Source organism: Diachasma alloeum, unplaced genomic scaffold (assembly GCF_001412515.2).
Source record: "Diachasma alloeum isolate Michigan unplaced genomic scaffold, Dall2.0 Dall_scaffold_00665, whole genome shotgun sequence".
Lineage (NCBI taxonomy): Eukaryota > Metazoa > Arthropoda > Insecta > Hymenoptera > Braconidae > Diachasma > Diachasma alloeum.
In genome coordinates, this window is record NW_021680797.1 from 144,904 (window position 1) to 164,201 (window position 19,298).

The 19,298-nt window shown below is 35.6% G+C and overlaps 1 protein-coding gene across 1 annotated transcript in view; it reads left to right on the forward strand.

Moving 5' to 3' along the window:
- The window catches only part of LOC107044041 (chondroitin sulfate proteoglycan 4), a 169,699-nt gene that overhangs the window by 123,715 nt on the left and 26,686 nt on the right, over positions 1 to 19,298 (forward strand). The window contains exon 3 of the mRNA XM_015265788.2: positions 3,164 to 3,395. Within this exon, the coding sequence (XP_015121274.1) occupies positions 3,164 to 3,395 (232 nt within the window). The remainder of the gene's footprint in view (positions 1 to 3,163; positions 3,396 to 19,298) is intronic.

Consider the following 19,298-nt stretch of genomic DNA (forward strand, 5'->3'; position numbering starts at 1 on the left):
TGTTAAATCACAGAACGATTCTATTGTCTTTGGTAGATTTTTTTTTCTGCGTTTTCAGAACAGAGCGTTTAGAGCAGAGAGTTCTTCTTAGATCTGTCTGGCCCTTTTCAAGCCCCCGATAATGTGGAGAATTCAATAAAGCTCAATAGTGAATAGGATTGCCTTACTCACAATGAAGATAACCTATATAAGTTTGGTCCTTTGCAACATTCAATTTTCATGAAATTCACCCTTACGAGGTATCAGAAATATCAAGTTAAAACAGTAAATAAATTTTTCGATTCCACATTCATCAATATCAATATAATGATTCATTAAGCTTTATTGAAATCTCAAGGCTACTATACGCTCCGTCTTAATATTAATTTGCTTATGCTCCACGAATTAATTTAAGGCTTCTTTCAAAATTCAGTGACACATTGTTAAATCACAGAACGATTCTATTGTCTTTGGTAGATTTTTTTTTCTGCGTTTTCAGAACAGAGCGTTTAGAGCAGAGAGTTCTTCTTAAATCTGTCTGGCCCTTTTCAAGCCCCCGATAATGTGGAGAATTCAATAAAGCTCAATAGTGAATAGGATTGCCTTACTCACAATGAAGATAACCTATATAAGTTTGGTCCTTTGCAACATTCAATTTTCATGAAATTCACCCTTACGAGGTATCAGAAATATCAAGTTAAAACAGTAAATAAATTTTTCGATTCCACATTCATCGATCATCTCCGAAATCACCTGATTTCGTTATGAGTTCTTCCGATTTTTTATAATTTCAGGAAGTTATGAGAAATTACTATTGAAAACGGTAATCCCTACATTTTCAATAATTTCTACTGATTTCTGGTCATTTCTTTTTTGGCTTACAACCGAGCGGTCCAGTGATTTCCTGAGCGGCTAGCTCCTCAGAATGAGTATTGTAGAAGTTCATGAGCCGTTTCCAAAATCCAGATGGGTTATCCAGTAGAAATGACTTGAGAAGCTCTCTCAAGGCAATCATTACACATATTTCTTAAAATTTGACCGACGGCAGTGGCTGTGTGGTTAGAGCGCAAATTGGCACGTGGTGGACGTAAGTTCGATCCCCCCACCGGATGCCGAAAATATGTCACGCTCGAATTCTCAGTTTCATTGTCCACCGACAGTCTCGCATGGGACGACTATACTTGCTCAGATTTTTCCCTTATTGAGGTTTTCCCTCGGTCTTCGGCGAATACGCTACAGAGGGTTAGCGGTGGAAAAGGACCAAGTCATAAAAACCAGAAAGGGTGTACAAGGGAGGGAAAAAAAAACTTCTCAAAATTATAAAAAATTAATTTGTTGACCAGGTTATCAACAAATATTTCATATAAAAATGAATTGAAAATTCCGTTGCGACAAAACATTGGATATTAATTTTATGATATAAGTACAGATAAAGACGCAAAGTTATGATTTTCTCCAGTTGAGGTTGGGGCAACGGGGCCTAGGAAAATTTCTTCATTTGGACCAAATAAATTTTTTCTTTGAACTAAATAAATATTCATTTGACACTAATGATTTATTATCGATTTGAGATGGTAATGAACTCCAAAAAGATTGAATGAAAAACATGCAATAATTATTAGGAACTGACGGCGGTGGCTGTGTGGTTAGAGTGTGGGATTGGCATGCGGGAGGCCCGGGTTCGATTCCCGGCTGGGGGGGGGGAAATTTGTGATACTCTAAATCTCACGGTTTCATTGTCGAGCGGGAGTCTCACAAGAGACGACTGTACCTGGCCAGATTTTTTCCTCAAATGAGGTTTTCCCTTGTCCTTCGGCGAATGCGGGAAGGGAACAAATCGTAAAGATCCAAAAGGGTCTTACGACCCTTGTATAGAGAAGAAAAAAAAATTATTAGGAACTGTACATACATTATTGTATGTACATACATTTAGGGGCAGGAGAGGGAAGGAATATCTGTTGCACGGTTTTAGTATCAAGGAGACGATGGTGAACAAAGGTCGTATATACTGGAGTGACAAGTGGAATAAAAAATAGGATCAGAATGACTCTAGAAAGCTCAAATCGTCCAAATTTTACGTTTCCTCGATTAGGTTTATATGAAATGTGACATCAAACTGTATGTTCCTTTGATTGTGTTACTGTTCCTTTTATTATTTTTAAAAATAAATGAGAGAGTGAAATGAAAAATACAATGAGCCAGTAACATAATTATACGCGCCCAAAACGCGCAATCCTTTCCTACCCTTAAAAATATTATACCTAAATTTCAGTGCATGGATTCCTGCAATTTAAGCGAATTTAACTTACCATCAAGAATATCTAAAAATGAAATACCAAATTATAAAATTAACGTTCAATTCCTAAAAACTGGGGATATACTTCTAAAAATTAAGACTTTTTTCTCTCTATGCACATTCCTGAAGACTATTACTACACGGAAAAGACAAAAGTTTTTTTAGAAGTACGTCTTTACGTACGTAAAGTTATGTTGTAAGGGTATACAACATTTCTCACTAAGAAAAAAAAATTAAGCCAAGAATTTTATACTTGTCCAAAAGATGAGGGCAATTGGTTCATATCAAGAAAATGAGTTATCAAATCAATTCAAGTGGTTTTTGCATTAAAATATTTCAGAATTGAACCTAAAAGACTATTAAATGGATTAATTCAATTTTACTTGGATTCAGAAATCGTTTTCGTGTCATCAAATAATTGTCGTCGTCTTTAGGACAAGTAAAAAATTTCGTAGCAAAAGTTTTTTTTTCTTAGTGCAAGATATTTTGCTCTTAAAAATTTTCATGCTACGAGTTTCTTGATAGAAATAAAGACGTACTTCTCAAAAAACTTTGTTGTTCTCAGTGTACTAGACTGCTACTAGACTTTCTACAAAATGTCAATTTCTCCTGATCATGAAATAAAAATCACGATCGTGAAATGTGAATTATTATCACCTTTTATCTCTGAAGTGATACTCAAAAACTATTGGACCGGACCAGTTGAATTTCATGTAATCAAAATATTCACAATGGAATCATATTAGAAAATCAAAATTGAAGCAACCAGTTTTTCTCATGACAAGGTGTCATATGAATCGTCCAGCCACATCTCCATTTCTGTTTGTACAGTTGACTATGTTGCAATGTTAACATATATGACTCTAAATCATTTTTTTTCATTTCAAGGTGAACATCAATTTGGGAGCTGGTGAGAGCGAAATTTCGAGTCCACGAGGATTGACGTTGAATGATCAAAGTTGGCATGAAATTAATTTAACACGACGCGAGGCAAATATGACGCTGCAGATTGACGTTATCCACACAACGAGAATGATTTTACCCGGACGTTTTTTTGTGCTCAACATACTCTATGGTGTTTATATTGGTGGGCGAGGAGATTTCAATGAATTATTTCTGGGTAAGCACGATAACTTTGTTCACACTGGCATACCCATTCTCTGTGCCCCACGCTTCAACCTCCAATAACGCAACTTTCTCGACCATTTTGTTCTCTTTATCCACATGAATGCCAACAGCAAAAGAAAAGAGAAATATAATAATAATATGAAATTGTCGATTTGAATGCGCCTCGTTAAATTAGCATGTTATTGAAAGAAAAATTACTGGAAAATTATCATTCGTTATAGCGTTAACACTCCATTTGACATTGCATAGATTTCCCAAAGCTTCAATTGTCCTTCCATTCCAGATTTTTCCCTTCATGGTAGCATGCACACTATTGTAATGAAAAGGTCCGCTCGATATCAAGGCCGAATGACTCCAAATATTTTAACATCTTTGGCTTTATTTTTTTCCATTCAAATCCATTCCAACGCTTTTAATTAAACATTGAAGCTCCTATTTGAATCCAATCTGTTCCTAGATAGTAAAAATTTTACTATTATTTTTCATTATTTGGAATATCAAGGTCAAAACTGGATTCACCATTCCGAACAGTTATACGAAATATATTGAAAATGTAGCGAAAATTGAAAAGTTTAATTTTTCCGAAAGAATAATAAAATCATGGAAATATCGCAATTTTAGGCTGTGTTTTTACGGCATTTAATTTGAAAAATTGACGATTAAAAACGTTCAAATCTACGTTCGAATTTGTAAAAAACTGTAGAAAGTACTTGGACATTCTTAATTCAAGTCTCGAATATTTTCAATAACTTTCGTCAGTTGTAAACTTTATCTGAGAATCATGGAGGATCAAATTGAACCCATCTGTCTCTCTCGTAGAAACCGTCGTGAACATCAGTATGATCCCCACGAATCTCTGTGGAATACAGTATTCCTAGAGTTCCTCTCAACACAATTTTGGTCAATATCAGGACGGCAGTTCAAAAATTAAATTCTCAAAGTCCAATGTCATGTCATCCCGACTGCCATTTCGACTCCTTCTAACCTTCAAGTTTCCCATTTAAATGATTCTTTGTGCTTTCCCAGGTAAGAATTGACGATAGAAACAGGGCTCATCAAGCCCTGGACCAAGGCTCGGAAATGCTCAATCAGGGCTGGGTCTCAGCCTTAGATCAATCCTCCTTCAGCCCTAAAATGATAACCTCGTTTCAGGCTTAGTCCGTAAGGCTGAAACGAGGCTTGGTGCCAAGGCTTGATTCAAGCCTTGAATTACCAAATTTTGAAGGCTCAATCGAGCTTCAGCTAAATAAAATGGAGTATTGTTTACAGATATTTGTATAAACAATTTTTGATTGCTTTATACCACTTTTTATGAATTTAGAGTAACCTATGAAAAAGAGTGCGGTCGGACAGTACATCACTGTTGCTAAGCGTTGTTGGTGATAGTGATTGTCGGTTAATTCACAATGGATGGGAGAAAAATTATCATCATTAGTTTTAATTATTTATCCTGGATTATTACCGCGCACCTGGAAATTGAAATACAATGAAATCAAACATTTAGATATTTGCTCCTGCTGGGGTTCGATCCGGGGTCCTTCTGATCCGTAGACAAGCGCGCTATCCACTGGGCTACCTGCGACTTCTTAGAATGATACATTCTTTTCGGGTATAAAACTGAGCCTCGCCAATCCTGGGCTCATACATATAAGCCCAGAATTGGCAAGGCTCAGTTATTCAGGCCTGGGATAGGCTTGGTTTCATCGTTCACTTGAGCTTCAAATGAGGATGATTAAAGGGGCCATTGGCGAGGCTCAATTCAGGCCTAGTCCAGGTTTCAGTATTCAGGCTCAGTACGTTACGTTTCAGTATTCAGGCTCAGTACGTCAAGGCTTATTCAGGGCTCAGCAAGGCCTCGAAAATTAAAGTTACTTTCGATTAATTTCCTCAATTTTTATATCAATACTCATTAGCTAATGGTGGTGAAAACATTATCATTATCTACAAACATAGCTATATTTTTCCGCCAAGTTATCTAAGCTAATCCCAGATCAGGCCTAGAGCAGCTCTTTGTGCATGAAGCTACATAATTATTATTATCCTTATCTATAATTAATTAATCAATCGATTCTGAACTCATAAATCCATCGGACCTATCATTTATTCAAGTTCAGGAAGTTTAATTAGGATATCAACAAAATAACAAAATAACACTAACACAAGTTGAATTTCTATACCCGAAAAGAATGTATCATCCTAAGATGTCGAGGTAGCCTAGTGGATAGCGCGCTTGTCTACGGATCAGAAGGACCCCGGATTGAACCCCAGCAGGAGCAAATTTTTAAATGTTTGATTTCATTGTATTTCAATTTCCAGGTGCGCGGTAATAATCCAGGACCAATAATTAATAGAAACTAATGATGATAATAATTTTTTTCCCATCCATTATTAATTAACCGACAATCACAATCACCAACAACGCTTAGCAACAGTGATGTACGGTCCGACCGCACTCTCTTTCATATGTTACTCTAAATTCATAAAAAGGTTTATGAAGCAATAAGAAATTGTTTATACCAATGTCTGTAAACAATACTCCAGTTTATTTAGCCGAAGCTCGATTGAGCCTTTAAAATGTGGTAATTCAAGGCTTGAATCAAGCCTTGGCACCGAGCCTCGTTCAAGCCTTGCGGACTAAGCCTGAAACGAGGTTATCATTTTAGGGCTGAAGGAGGATTGATCCAAGGCTGAGCCCTGATTGAGCATTTCCGAGCCTTGGTCTAGGGCTTGACGAGCCCTGTTACTATCGTCAATACTTACCTGGGACAGGCTTGTTCTCATCGTCAGCCTATGTAATTCTTACCTGGTTTGCAACCTCGATCGCCCGCTATGGGACATTAATTAATTCAATCAAATCCATGTATTCCAACTTTTTGACAAAGTCGGAAAAAATTCCCCAAGGAGACCATTGCTTGTATTAACCGTGTTAGTGCGAACCATTATCACCCTTGGGGCCTCATTGTACAGAATATAGGTTGCATCAATGACTCCAGCTGCCATTGTGGCGCCGAATTCCAAGATATTTACCATGCTATGTGTTGTTAAAACCTAGCGCTTTCTTTAAAGATGGAATAGAATAGAATAAACTCCCTAAAAAACAAAAATGAATATTTTTGTAAAAAAACAGTGCCAAGAAAAAGTTTTATTTATTTCTTACTGGGAAGTATAAATTTTTGAAAAACACCAATAAATAAATAGAAAGCCAAGTTAGGAAAGCCGAATGAATAGACATAGCGTACAATCAGATTTCTATGAGAAAAATAGTTTTAAATGGAATCAGGGGTAAAAAAATTCTCGATGAAATAAAAAATTTGCAAAAGGAAGATCAACGTCCTTGGCGCGGATCCGAAGATGGAGGATTAGATTGATTTTAGACAGTAAGTTGAAAAACTCTGCGCCAAGACCGTTGGTCGTGCTTTTACTGATTTTTATTTCATAGAGAATTTTTCTCCAATCCTTATTCGATTTAGAAATATTTTTCTTATAGACATCTGATTGTGCCCTATGTCCATTCATTTGACGTTTTCTGACTTGGATTTTTTTCCATTTCTTTGTATTTTTCAAAAATTGGTACTGCTTAGTCAGAATCAAACAAAATTTTTCATTGGCCCAATTTTTTATACAAAAGCACTTGTTTTTGCTTTTTAAGGATTTTGCAAGTTTTTTTCAAAACGGCCACATGGTTATTCTCCTGACCTTTTATTTCCGTATTCCGAAATGAAATGAAAATTATTTTTCATTTTTTTACGCTCACAAAACAGGAAATTTTACAGAATTTCAATCCAATACCTTTCGAACATTCATTTATGCACGGAACCCAATTGAAAAATATCTGTGGAATTAGTTTATCATTCATGCACCAAATTCAATCCGTAAATTCCCGAGCTGCCTCCTTAGTGCGTATGGTTATATTTGACTGTTAGCAATTCTACACGGAGAGAAATTTTTGATAAAAATTATCCTACCGTTCTATAAAAGTGTATCATGAGTCATCGTTTCCTCATTTCTATCCCGAAATTCAGTAAAAATTAATATACGATGATCAAATTTTATTCTACGTTAGAGAAATTTTATCCTGATAAAAATAAAAATTACCGTTCAGGTAGAGTAAATATTACTGGACTGGAAGGGTAAAATTTACCAACCGTTCTGGAATTTTTGTTGTTATCTACATACAAATTATTTGACTGGAAGGGTAAAATTTATTATGCGTCAGGATAAAATTTCTCTAACGTAGAATAAAGTTTGATCATCATATAACAATTTTTACTAAATTTCGGGATAGAAATGAGGAAACGATGACTCATGATACACTTTTATAAAACGGTAGGATAATTTTTATAAAAAAATTTTCTCCGTGTATAACAAAAAAATTGCAGGCGGCTGTATCTTCGATACAGCTGTAATTGTACATGGATACGTCCATGGTCTTTCCTTCTTTCTCGAATTACCTCGAAATGTCTAGAATTTTCTAGAATTCCGATAGATGGCACTGCACATAAGGACCATTTCCCAAAATGACCCCCATATTGAACCCATAGACGTATCCATGTCAAAAAATGATAGGAGATAACGTGAAATGCGAGAATGTGCATATGAACCATTTGCTATGCGCGTAATTTTTTTAAATATTGATTCGAACAAAAGAATAATACCATCAGTGAGAAACTTGTGGCCGATTTATATAATGCATAACTAAGAGTATTTTTCATGTAGCTTCTCATGTTTGAATTTTATTTAATGGTTATGATTCGGAAGTAGTGAAGGGGGTAGTTGTTTCGTGTACAGAGACACGGCAGCGTTCTGCGAATTTTGTAGTCAGAGTCAAAACATTTCCTTGGCCGATATGCTACCGCGTGTCTCGATGTTTCTTAAATGAATTATAGATTTTGTACAGAATCATCAACGAGACAGTTTGGATTGTACTTAAAATTAACAGAATTCATAGTATGGCAAATATAACATCATATAATTCAACATATGAATATATCACTAAATAGAAGTAGAACACAAGTGATATCATCAGGTTCAATGTGAGAGTTTTCGCATTAATCTTTGATTGGCCTCATTCGTTCATTTGCTCACTTTTGTCGTTTGCTAGTTAACGCATCTCACGTATAAAATTATTTACCATTGTGAAGAATCGAAAAACAAAAACAAAGAGCAAGTGAAAGAGAAACAAATGGCATGATACACACAAAAAATGAGAAAAAAATTTTCTAATATCTGAAACATATTTTCTTAAGGCAAGTAAATTTTCTTCAAATACTTAATTTTCTCAGGCATCTCAACTCACATGACCCGAGAAAGGCCTCATGCTTTAAAATATTCTTGTACTCAAGTATGATTTTGTCGCAAATGAACTTACTTAAATCGCGTAGAAGAATCTTCAATCTTCTAGTCTTTATTGTTTTCATGATTTTTTCGTTATGCACTTCCAATATTGCAATATATAAAATATTCAGGACGTAACGCGGACCGATAGTGATGAATGAAAATTTATTCGAGTCCCGTGAAGTGCACACATTCTGAGATTTAAGCCATTGAAAATAATTTACTTCTCTCAAGAAAATATGTTTCAGATATTAGAAATTTTTTTTCTCAGTGCAGAATACGAAATTTCAAAATATCCAGTATGCAGATCTCGCAGGTTTTTTACATTGGCATTAAATCTGCCCTCCTTTCAATTGCCTTCTTGATGTAATATTATACACACCAAATTTATTTGTATTCTGATGAAGTCAATAGTCTAAGCCAGAAACTGTCATTATTCGTATAATTCTTTACAGTCTGGACAGTGGATCTCTAAAATCTTTGCATCTTCGAAAAGCTATCAGTATTTCTCAACGTTATGAAAAAAATGATAAAATCGAGTTTTCTATATCTCCGGAAAACGTTGAAAATTGCCAATTTTTTTAATACTGCAAAAATACCTATAGTTCATTTTTGATTATTGCATTTCTGTAAAATGGATTGAAAAAATATGAAAGAATGAAAATCGAAAATGAAAAATTTCATCGGATTATTATAATGAATGAATAAAATAATGAATAATATCTTTTGAAATATTTGCAAAACAAATCGGAACAATTCGCGTGACTTGAGAAGGTATGCGTATTTCAAGAACTATCTTACAGGTAGTGCTCAGCATGAAACCATAAATTTGTAAAACAAAAGAGAGCAAACTTCGAATTGCATCATTTATTATGAGTTTATCTTTTTAATCGGACAAAATCTTGACAGCATTACTGTCGTATTCCCACATTGAATTGATATTCCAGAAGTGGCTATATACAAAGCAGAACCGATTCTCCATCTGTGTAATTCAGTAATCCATATCTCATCAAGTTTTTCCCACTTTTTCTATTTTTTCTTTCGTTTCTACCATTACTTAATTTCAGCTTCACACTCAGTAACTCCTGGAAGCAAATTTTTGGTAGACTGTAAATTACCATGTTTTTATTTTTTTTTTAACAAGAAATTACTGCCTTCAGAATGAAATGAAAATGGCTAAGAAATTCAATGAATTCTATTGGAGTTCTATTAGAAATGTATCAAAAAATTCTGTTTGTTTTTTGCACCAACTCTATTAAAAATTGTGCAACTTTTCCATGCATTTTGAACACCCATAAAAAGGCCGGGAATCGACTTATTTCATGTCAAATTGACAGTATGAATTAAATCGGACTCGGACAGATGCAAACCGGATTATCGGAATATCTTATTCAAGTCGATCTTTTGACTTGATTCAAGTCGATTTTTCGGTTTGATTCAAGTTAATTTTTCGGTTTGATTCAAATTAATTTTCCGGTTTGATTCAAGTCAATTTTTTAGCTTTATTCAAGTCGATTTTCCGGCTTGATTCAAACTGATGTCGGCTTGACACGTTTCTTCTCGAAATAAACCACTTTTCGACTTATATCAGACCCTGAATACGGATTGGCGTAGTCCGAGTCATTCGACTTGAATCAAGCCGAAAATCGACTAGAATCAAGCCACCATCGACTTGAATTCGTATTTTTTTTTTGGGTGAAGTATATATTTTTTCATATAAAGAAGTGTGTTATTGAATTTGGTACAGAGTCGCCCAATGTGGGTCACCAAAATTTTAAGTGATGAGAGAGGGTAAAATTCTGAGTCGAAAATTCCTCGACATTTGGCCCGGGGCGAGAGACTTCACGAGACCTCACGAGACAATACTTTGGAGGGATTACCTCGGTCTCAGCAGACATGGACATTTTCAGTCTCGTCTCAGTATCGAAATACGCAGTATTGACTGCTCTTGACTCTGCTCTTGACTGCTGATGACTCTGACAAGGAACACTAGGGAGGTGTTGCCCTCCGATTTTAATCAAACTCATATATGTTGTAGAGGACTCAAAACTAAAGGACACGTATTTTTTTTTATCGGCTAATACGCGGCTTTAGGGGGGGGAATCCATGGTCAGAAGGTGACCACCTTCGGGGGTAATCTTTCAATCCCACCTATAAGGAGGGTGTTTTTACAAATGTTCATCACGGTAATGAATAGCTTGTGAGAAGTTATAAAAATCACAAATGATAGTTCATCCGGGGGTTGAAATTTCTGGGGTAAACTACCCCTATAAAAATTTCGTTTTTCAAAAAAAAACTATGTCTCAGGATTTTATAAAACCAATTGCGTTTGAAAAAACATGGAAAAATGCAGAATACGTGTCTTTGGATTGTCGCCAGAACTGAAATTTTCTGAGATACATAAAAAATGATTTCTTGGGAATATCACCCATTACAGTGGTGGAGTTATTTATTAATTCCGTCGAGGCAATAAATAGCTTATGAGTGATTATAAAAATCATGATAAATAGTTCCTCTGGGGGTTGAAATTTGAGGGGTGAACTANTTCCTCTGGGGGTTGAAATTTGGGGGGTGAACTACCCCTTTGAAATAATTTTTTTTTATTAAAAAAATATATGGCTCAGGATTTTATGGAAATGATTGCATCGGGAAGATCACGAAATAATACAGTATACCTTTTTTCGCATTTATCTCGGCATCGAAGTTATGAAGTAAGAACATTGATTTCTTTTATAAGTCACTGATTCCAAATATTTGTATTTTCAATTTTGATTCTAATAGTCCGCACGTGAAAATTATATTCTTTCAGAATTCGACATTATAGTGACAACAATAACAGATTAAAGAAACAATGATCCACTGGGATACAATTTTCTTCTACTTCAGGTGCAGCAATGTTGTGGTTATTCCAAGGAAAAGCAGCCACAAATACAAAAAAACTTGCCGAATAATCGGGATTTTTCCATATAGTATTATTTATATTATAATTTTTGTGTCTGGGAAAGATGGGTAATGGTTCCATGAGGTGATTCATCATTATACTATATGTGGTGTTAACACACAAAAAGCGATAATAAATCCAAACAAAGTAACAATATTCATGCGAACGTCACCTATACCCAAAAATAGCGTATCAGTTCAGTAATCATGCATTATTGATAACCCCGAATATTTCTGCAATTTTGTTCTCATCCGTTTCGCACAGTGTTCAGTCTACATAAACATATCACGGGAAAACATTCTCTTTCTAATTGTATGTCTCCAATTGTTTTCACCACGAGATTCAATCCTATAAACGTTATTTTCATCACGCTGTANAAACTACGAGTATTATTCTTGCGTTTACGTTGTAGTTTATTTCAGAGTTTCAATAAAAAATTTGCTATGAAATGATATTTCTAATATTATTATTATCAAAATTAAGATTTTTTAATAATTTATTTTTCATTTTCATTTTCAGGTGTATTTTCAAATTTAAAATTTAACAATTTTGAAGATAATGAAGGGGATTCACTGGCTGAATTTATCAGTTTTTATATGTAGTTTTATATTTTGGTACATTAACGCTGGGGTGGCGCCACACGTTTTTCAGTCCTAAGGAGTGCATTTCTCACTTTTTCACTCCTAAGTGGTGCATTTCTCACTTTTATACTGCTCAACGGTAAAAAGACCTACTTCTCATGCTTAACTACCGTCGGTAAAAGAGCCCTTTTTGGGCTTGAGCAATGAAAAATATTTTTACCTCATCTCGGTTTCCAGTTTTACATTAAATAAATACGAAAAACTTGAGACCGAGATGAGATAAATTGACTCGGAGGCCAAAGATTTCAATGTTCTTTGAGACCGACACCATCTGTCCAAAGAATTGTCTCGTGAAGTCTCTCGGATCATCACTACTCGGCAAACATATATTGGGCCGATGTTTGGCCTTCAATCGGGGCCCATTTTAGAGCGATGTTCGGCCACGGTGCATATGGGGCATTCCATGTCAATTCGACAGGTTTAAACCCTGACCATCTCAAATTGGTTTCATTTTTTTTTTCATGATTCTACTCGATGAAAAATCCACCCTGATTTTTTTTCAGATGTTTCTTATCAATTCTTCAATTTTTTATCAATGTTTGAAGTAGATTAACGAAAGCCCATTTTGAAAATCTGAAAAAATACACAAAAATTTTATGCTACCAAAAAGTTGTTTCAAGCTATTTTTTAGAGTGGAAATAGAAATAGTACGCCCTACACTAATCCTATTTCTGTATGCGCTAGGAGAAAACTTACATTTTATCTATGAAATTTACGTTAACGGTATCCCAGGTAAGAATTACATAGGCTGACGATGAGAACAAACCTGCATGAGCCCAGGGTTGGCGAGGCTCAATTATTCAGGCCTGGGATAGGCTTGGTTTCATCGTTCACTTGAGCTTCAAATGAGGATGATTAAAGGGGCCATTGGCGAGGCTCAATTCAGGCCTACTCCGGGATTTCAGAATTGTATCGTCGAATGATACTTCCAAAACGCCGCGGTCTGCCTTGTTTGGATATTGGATTCGGATTGAAAATGAAATTGGAACACGGGAGATTGTCTTTAAAATAATAATAAATATATTCTGATGATAATGCCGGATTGTACAGTTTTACACGAAGTTTGATATTTTGAATGGACTGTATTTTAGTTGAAGTCGGAACTGTAACTAACTGGAAAATTGGGAAGTCGCAGCTTTTATGTGCGTGGAAGTCAGGAGATTCTCGGTGATTGGTTGTTGTGCGGTGGAAGGGATGACTCTTCGGAACGGTGCTAGGATTGGCTAGAAATTGGAAGGGAAGGGAGCGGTTAAGCGGGAAGCGCTGGGATTGGTTTGGCGCAGGGTGGAGGAGAAGGGATCGCTGGGACTCAAGTGAGTCGGAGTGCGTCAAGACCCCCTGGGGTGTTGGCGACGGATTGTCGGGATAGGGATTAGGTGCATCAAGGCTTCCTGGGGTGTTGGCGACAGACTGTCGGGACTAGGGATTAGCAATACCCAAATATTATGAGTGGTTTATGAGGCCAGGTGCAAGCCTTGAATCATGGAATGAGTATTGATGGGTACTAATGATGGGGAACTACGTGAGAAAATAGAGGCTCAGGAACAATTACCGGGGAAATACGCGAGGAAATGAATGTTCAGAAACAATAGTCTAGGAAATTCAAGGAAAGTTGTGAATTTGGCAGCTGCTCTCAAAATATTGAAAATAAAAGAAATGTATAAATAAATGATTCATGGAATTGATCCTCACGACTCAACAAGTATTCAGGCTCAGTACGTCAAGGCTTATTCAGGGCTCAGCAAGGCCTCGAACATTAAAGTTATTTTCGATAAATTTCCTCAATTTTTATATCAATACTCATTAGCTAATGGTGGTGATAACATTATCATCATCTACAAACATGNTTGTGAATTTGGCAGCTGCTCTCAAAATATTGAAAATAAAAGAAATGTATAAATAAATGATTCATGGAATTGATCCTCACGACTCAACAAGTATTCAGGCTCAGTACGTCAAGGCTTATTCAGGGCTCAGCAAGGCCTCGAACATTAAAGTTATTTTCGATAAATTTCCTCAATTTTTATATCAATACTCATTAGCTAATGGTGGTGATAACATTATCATCATCTACAAACATGGCTATAATTTTCCGCCAAGTTATCTAAGCTACCCCCAGACCAGGCCTAGAGCAGCCCTTTGTGCACGAGGCTACATAATTATTATTATCCTTATCTATAATTAATTAATCAATCGATTTTGAACTCATAAATCCATCGGAACTATCATTTATTCAAGTTCAGGAAGTTTAATTAGGATATCAACAAAATAACACTAACACAAGTTGAATTTTTATATCCGAAAAAAATGTATCATCCTAAGAAGTCGCAAGTAGCCCAGTGGATAGCGCGCTTGTCTACGGATCAGAAGGACCCCGGATCGAACCCCAGCAGAGGAGCAAATTTTTAAATGTTTGATTTCATTGTATTTCAATTTCCAGGTGCGTGCTAATAATCCAGGATGAATAATTAATAGAAACTAATGATGATAATAATTTTTCCATCCATTGTTAATTAACCGATAATCACAATCACCAACAACGCTTAGCAACACTGATGTACGGTCCGTCCGCACTCTCTTTCATATGTTACTCTAAATTCATAAAAAGGTTTATGAAGCAATAAGAAGTTGTTTATACAAATATCTATAAACAATACTCCAGTTTATTTAGCCGAAGCTCGATTGAGCCTTTAAAATGTGGTAATTCAAGGCTTGAATCAAGCTTTGGCACCGAGCCTCGTTCAAGCCTTGCGGATTAAGCCTGAAACCAGGTTATCATTTTAGGGCTGAAGGAGGATTGACCCAAGGCTGAGCCCCAGCCCTGATTGAGCATTTCCGAGCCTTGGTCCAGGGCTTGATGACCCCTGTTTCTGTCGTCAATTCTTACCTGGGTAGTGCTGAATCCGAATCCGACGTCGATTTTTATAAGTTGTGGTCCGGTCTATTTATTTATAACATTTCAATTGTTTAATCGATCATATCATGGAAACGGTTGCAGGTAGAGAAAAAATTTTCAAACAAAAGATGTTCGTTATATAAAAATACACATTTTTTATTGTATAATTTTTTCTCCCAACTGCAATAGATAAAGAGTTATCATGGATGGGAGGGAAGTAGGCAGCACGTTAACACTTGCGCGGATGTTGGGGCGATCCGATGCGTTTTTTGGCAAACTCGATCGAAATAGAGGAGAATGGGTCACGCAAAAATGTTCACCATTGAATTTGACATATAATTGATGATTTGCCATTTGATCCGTCAATTTTTTATGAATTTTCTAAGTTGATGGACGAAAACCCCCTACTGGGAAATTTGAAAAAAATTACAAAAATTTGATATTACTAACAAAGTATTTTACGGTATATTTTAGAGTGAATATGGAAATCAATCGTGTAATAGCTGCATTGATTCAAAAAAATACTCATTATTGTCAGATTATAATTTTTCTTGCAAACACTAGTTATTTCTACAAATTGAATTCCGATTTTGTTCATGATTTTTTTCTCAATTCTAAATCATGAGATAAGACTTCAGTTGAAATTTCAGTCCAAGATAAAATTTGTTGAACGAGTTATGATTTTTTTTTAAATTTTGCGTTTTTTTCGCTTGTTAAAAAAATTCCTATCGNAAGGTTTATGAAGCAATAAGAAGTTGTTTATACAAATATCTATAAACAATACTCCAGTTTATTTAGCCGAAGCTCGATTGAGCCTTTAAAATGTGGTAATTCAAGGCTTGAATCAAGCTTTGGCACCGAGCCTCGTTCAAGCCTTGCGGATTAAGCCTGAAACCAGGTTATCATTTTAGGGCTGAAGGAGGATTGACCCAAGGCTGAGCCCCAGCCCTGATTGAGCATTTCCGAGCCTTGGTCCAGGGCTTGATGACCCCTGTTTCTGTCGTCAATTCTTACCTGGGTAGTGCTGAATCCGAATCCGACGTCGATTTTTATAAGTTGTGGTCCGGTCTATTTATTTATAACATTTCAATTGTTTAATCGATCATATCATGGAAACGGTTGCAGGTAGAGAAAAAATTTTCAAACAAAAGATGTTCGTTATATAAAAATACACATTTTTTATTGTATAATTTTTTCTCCCAACTGCAATAGATAAAGAGTTATCATGGATGGGAGGGAAGTAGGCAGCACGTTAACACTTGCGCGGATGTTGGGGCGATCCGATGCGTTTTTTGGCAAACTCGATCGAAATAGAGGAGAATGGGTCACGCAAAAATGTTCACCATTGAATTTGACATATAATTGATGATTTGCCATTTGATCCGTCAATTTTTTATGAATTTTCTAAGTTGATGGACGAAAACCCCCTACTGGGAAATTTGAAAAAAATTACAAAAATTTGATATTACTAACAAAGTATTTTACGGTATATTTTAGAGTGAATATGGAAATCAATCGTGTAATAGCTGCATTGATTCAAAAAAATACTCATTATTGTCAGATTATAATTTTTCTTGCAAACACTAGTTATTTCTACAAATTGAATTCCGATTTTGTTCATGATTTTTTTCTCAATTCTAAATCATGAGATAAGACTTCAGTTGAAATTTCAGTCCAAGATAAAATTTGTTGAACGAGTTATGATTTTTTTTTAAATTTTGCGTTTTTTTCGCTTGTTAAAAAAATTCCTATCGCCTTTGATTGCCACTGAACAAAATCGGTGTCATCGATTTTTTTCGACTCCCCNTTTATTTAGCCGAAGCTCGATTGAGCCTTTAAAATGTGGTAATTCAAGGCTTGAATCAAGCTTTGGCACCGAGCCTCGTTCAAGCCTTGCGGATTAAGCCTGAAACCAGGTTATCATTTTAGGGCTGAAGGAGGATTGACCCAAGGCTGAGCCCCAGCCCTGATTGAGCATTTCCGAGCCTTGGTCCAGGGCTTGATGACCCCTGTTTCTGTCGTCAATTCTTACCTGGGTAGTGCTGAATCCGAATCCGACGTCGATTTTTATAAGTTGTGGTCCGGTCTATTTATTTATAACATTTCAATTGTTTAATCGATCATATCATGGAAACGGTTGCAGGTAGAGAAAAAATTTTCAAACAAAAGATGTTCGTTATATAAAAATACACATTTTTTATTGTATAATTTTTTCTCCCAACTGCAATAGATAAAGAGTTATCATGGATGGGAGGGAAGTAGGCAGCACGTTAACACTTGCGCGGATGTTGGGGCGATCCGATGCGTTTTTTGGCAAACTCGATCGAAATAGAGGAGAATGGGTCACGCAAAAATGTTCACCATTGAATTTGACATATAATTGATGATTTGCCATTTGATCCGTCAATTTTTTATGAATTTTCTAAGTTGATGGACGAAAACCCCCTACTGGGAAATTTGAAAAAAATTACAAAAATTTGATATTACTAACAAAGTATTTTACGGTATATTTTAGAGTGAATATGGAAATCAATCGTGTAATAGCTGCATTGATTCAAAAAAATACTCATTATTGTCAGATTATAATTTTTCTTGCAAACACTAGTTATTTCTACAAATTGAATTCCGATTTTGTTCATGATTTTTTTCTCAATTCTAAATCATGAGATAAGACTTCAGTTGAAATTTCAGTCCAAGATAAAATTTGTTGAACGAGTTATGATTTTTTTTTAAATTTTGCGTTTTTTTCGCTTGTTAAAAAAATTCCTATCGCCTTTGATTGCCACTGAACAAAATCGGTGTCATCGATTTTTTTCGACTCCCCGTTTCACGTGGAATCGCCTAGGAAGGAATTGAATAGTTGATGAATATCGAGACAAGTCAATAACAAGTAAGCCCTAAAATGTAGATTTCTGCGAATCTCCATGGAATTTTTTCTCCATCTTCGGCGATTTTAATGATTAAGAGTTGAAGTTCAAATCTGTCCTTCAAGAAACTAAGATTGATAAGTCTATGGAAATAGATTTGCGGTATTCACTGTGCTCAATGACAAAAAATTTATACATATGGAAAAATATATGAATTTTATTCTGCGGAAATCAATTCTCCTCTATCTCGATTGAGTTTGCCAATAAACGCATCGGAGTGCCCCAACATCCGCGCAAGTGTCAACGTGCTGCCCACTTCCTTTCCATCCATGATAACTCTTTATCTATCGCAGTTAGGAGAAAAAGTTATACAATAAAAAATATGTATTTTTACATAACAAACATCTTTCGTTGATTTTTTTTCTCTATTTGCAACCGTTTCCATGATATGATTGATTAAACAATAAAAATGTTATAAATAAATAGACCTGACCACAACTAAAAATCGACGTCGGATTTGGATTTAGCACTTTCGTTAACGTAAATTCCGTAGATAAAATGTAATTTTTTTCCTAGCGCATACAGAAATAGGGTTAGTTTAGGGCGTACTATTTCGATTTCCACTCTAGAAAATTGCTTGAAACAACTTTTTGGTACCATAAAATTTTTGTGAATTTTTTCAGATTTTTCAAATGGGGCTTTCGTTAATCTACTTCAAAAATTGATACAAAATTAAAGAATTGATAAAAAAATCTAAAAAAAATCAGGGTGGATTTTTCATCGAGTAGAATCTTGAAAAAAAAATTAAACGAATCTGAGATGGTCAGGGTTTAAACCGGTCGAATTGACATGGAATGCCCCATATATTGACTAACCTTGCATGGACTAGGGTGAAAAGTTACTTCCTGGGGCGAAAAGTAGTCACTTTCCTCAAATTCCTGAGGAAGAAAAATACGAATTATCCTTTGCAGACGTTTTGAAATAGTATATTTCTAACCTAGGCAGGTAAAACAAAGGAGTTTTGCTTACGTGCGTTGTTACTAGTCGAGATAAGGCAAGAGTGGTAGCACGTGGGTAACGGTCCTTCATTCTACCTCCCGTGGTTAGAACCGTATTTTTCGTCTTCGCATAAGCGCGAGGCCAGATTTTCATCCCGCGAAGCGAGAGGAAATGTGTACTTTGCTTTCATTCAGAAGCAAAAAGAGATGAATAAATG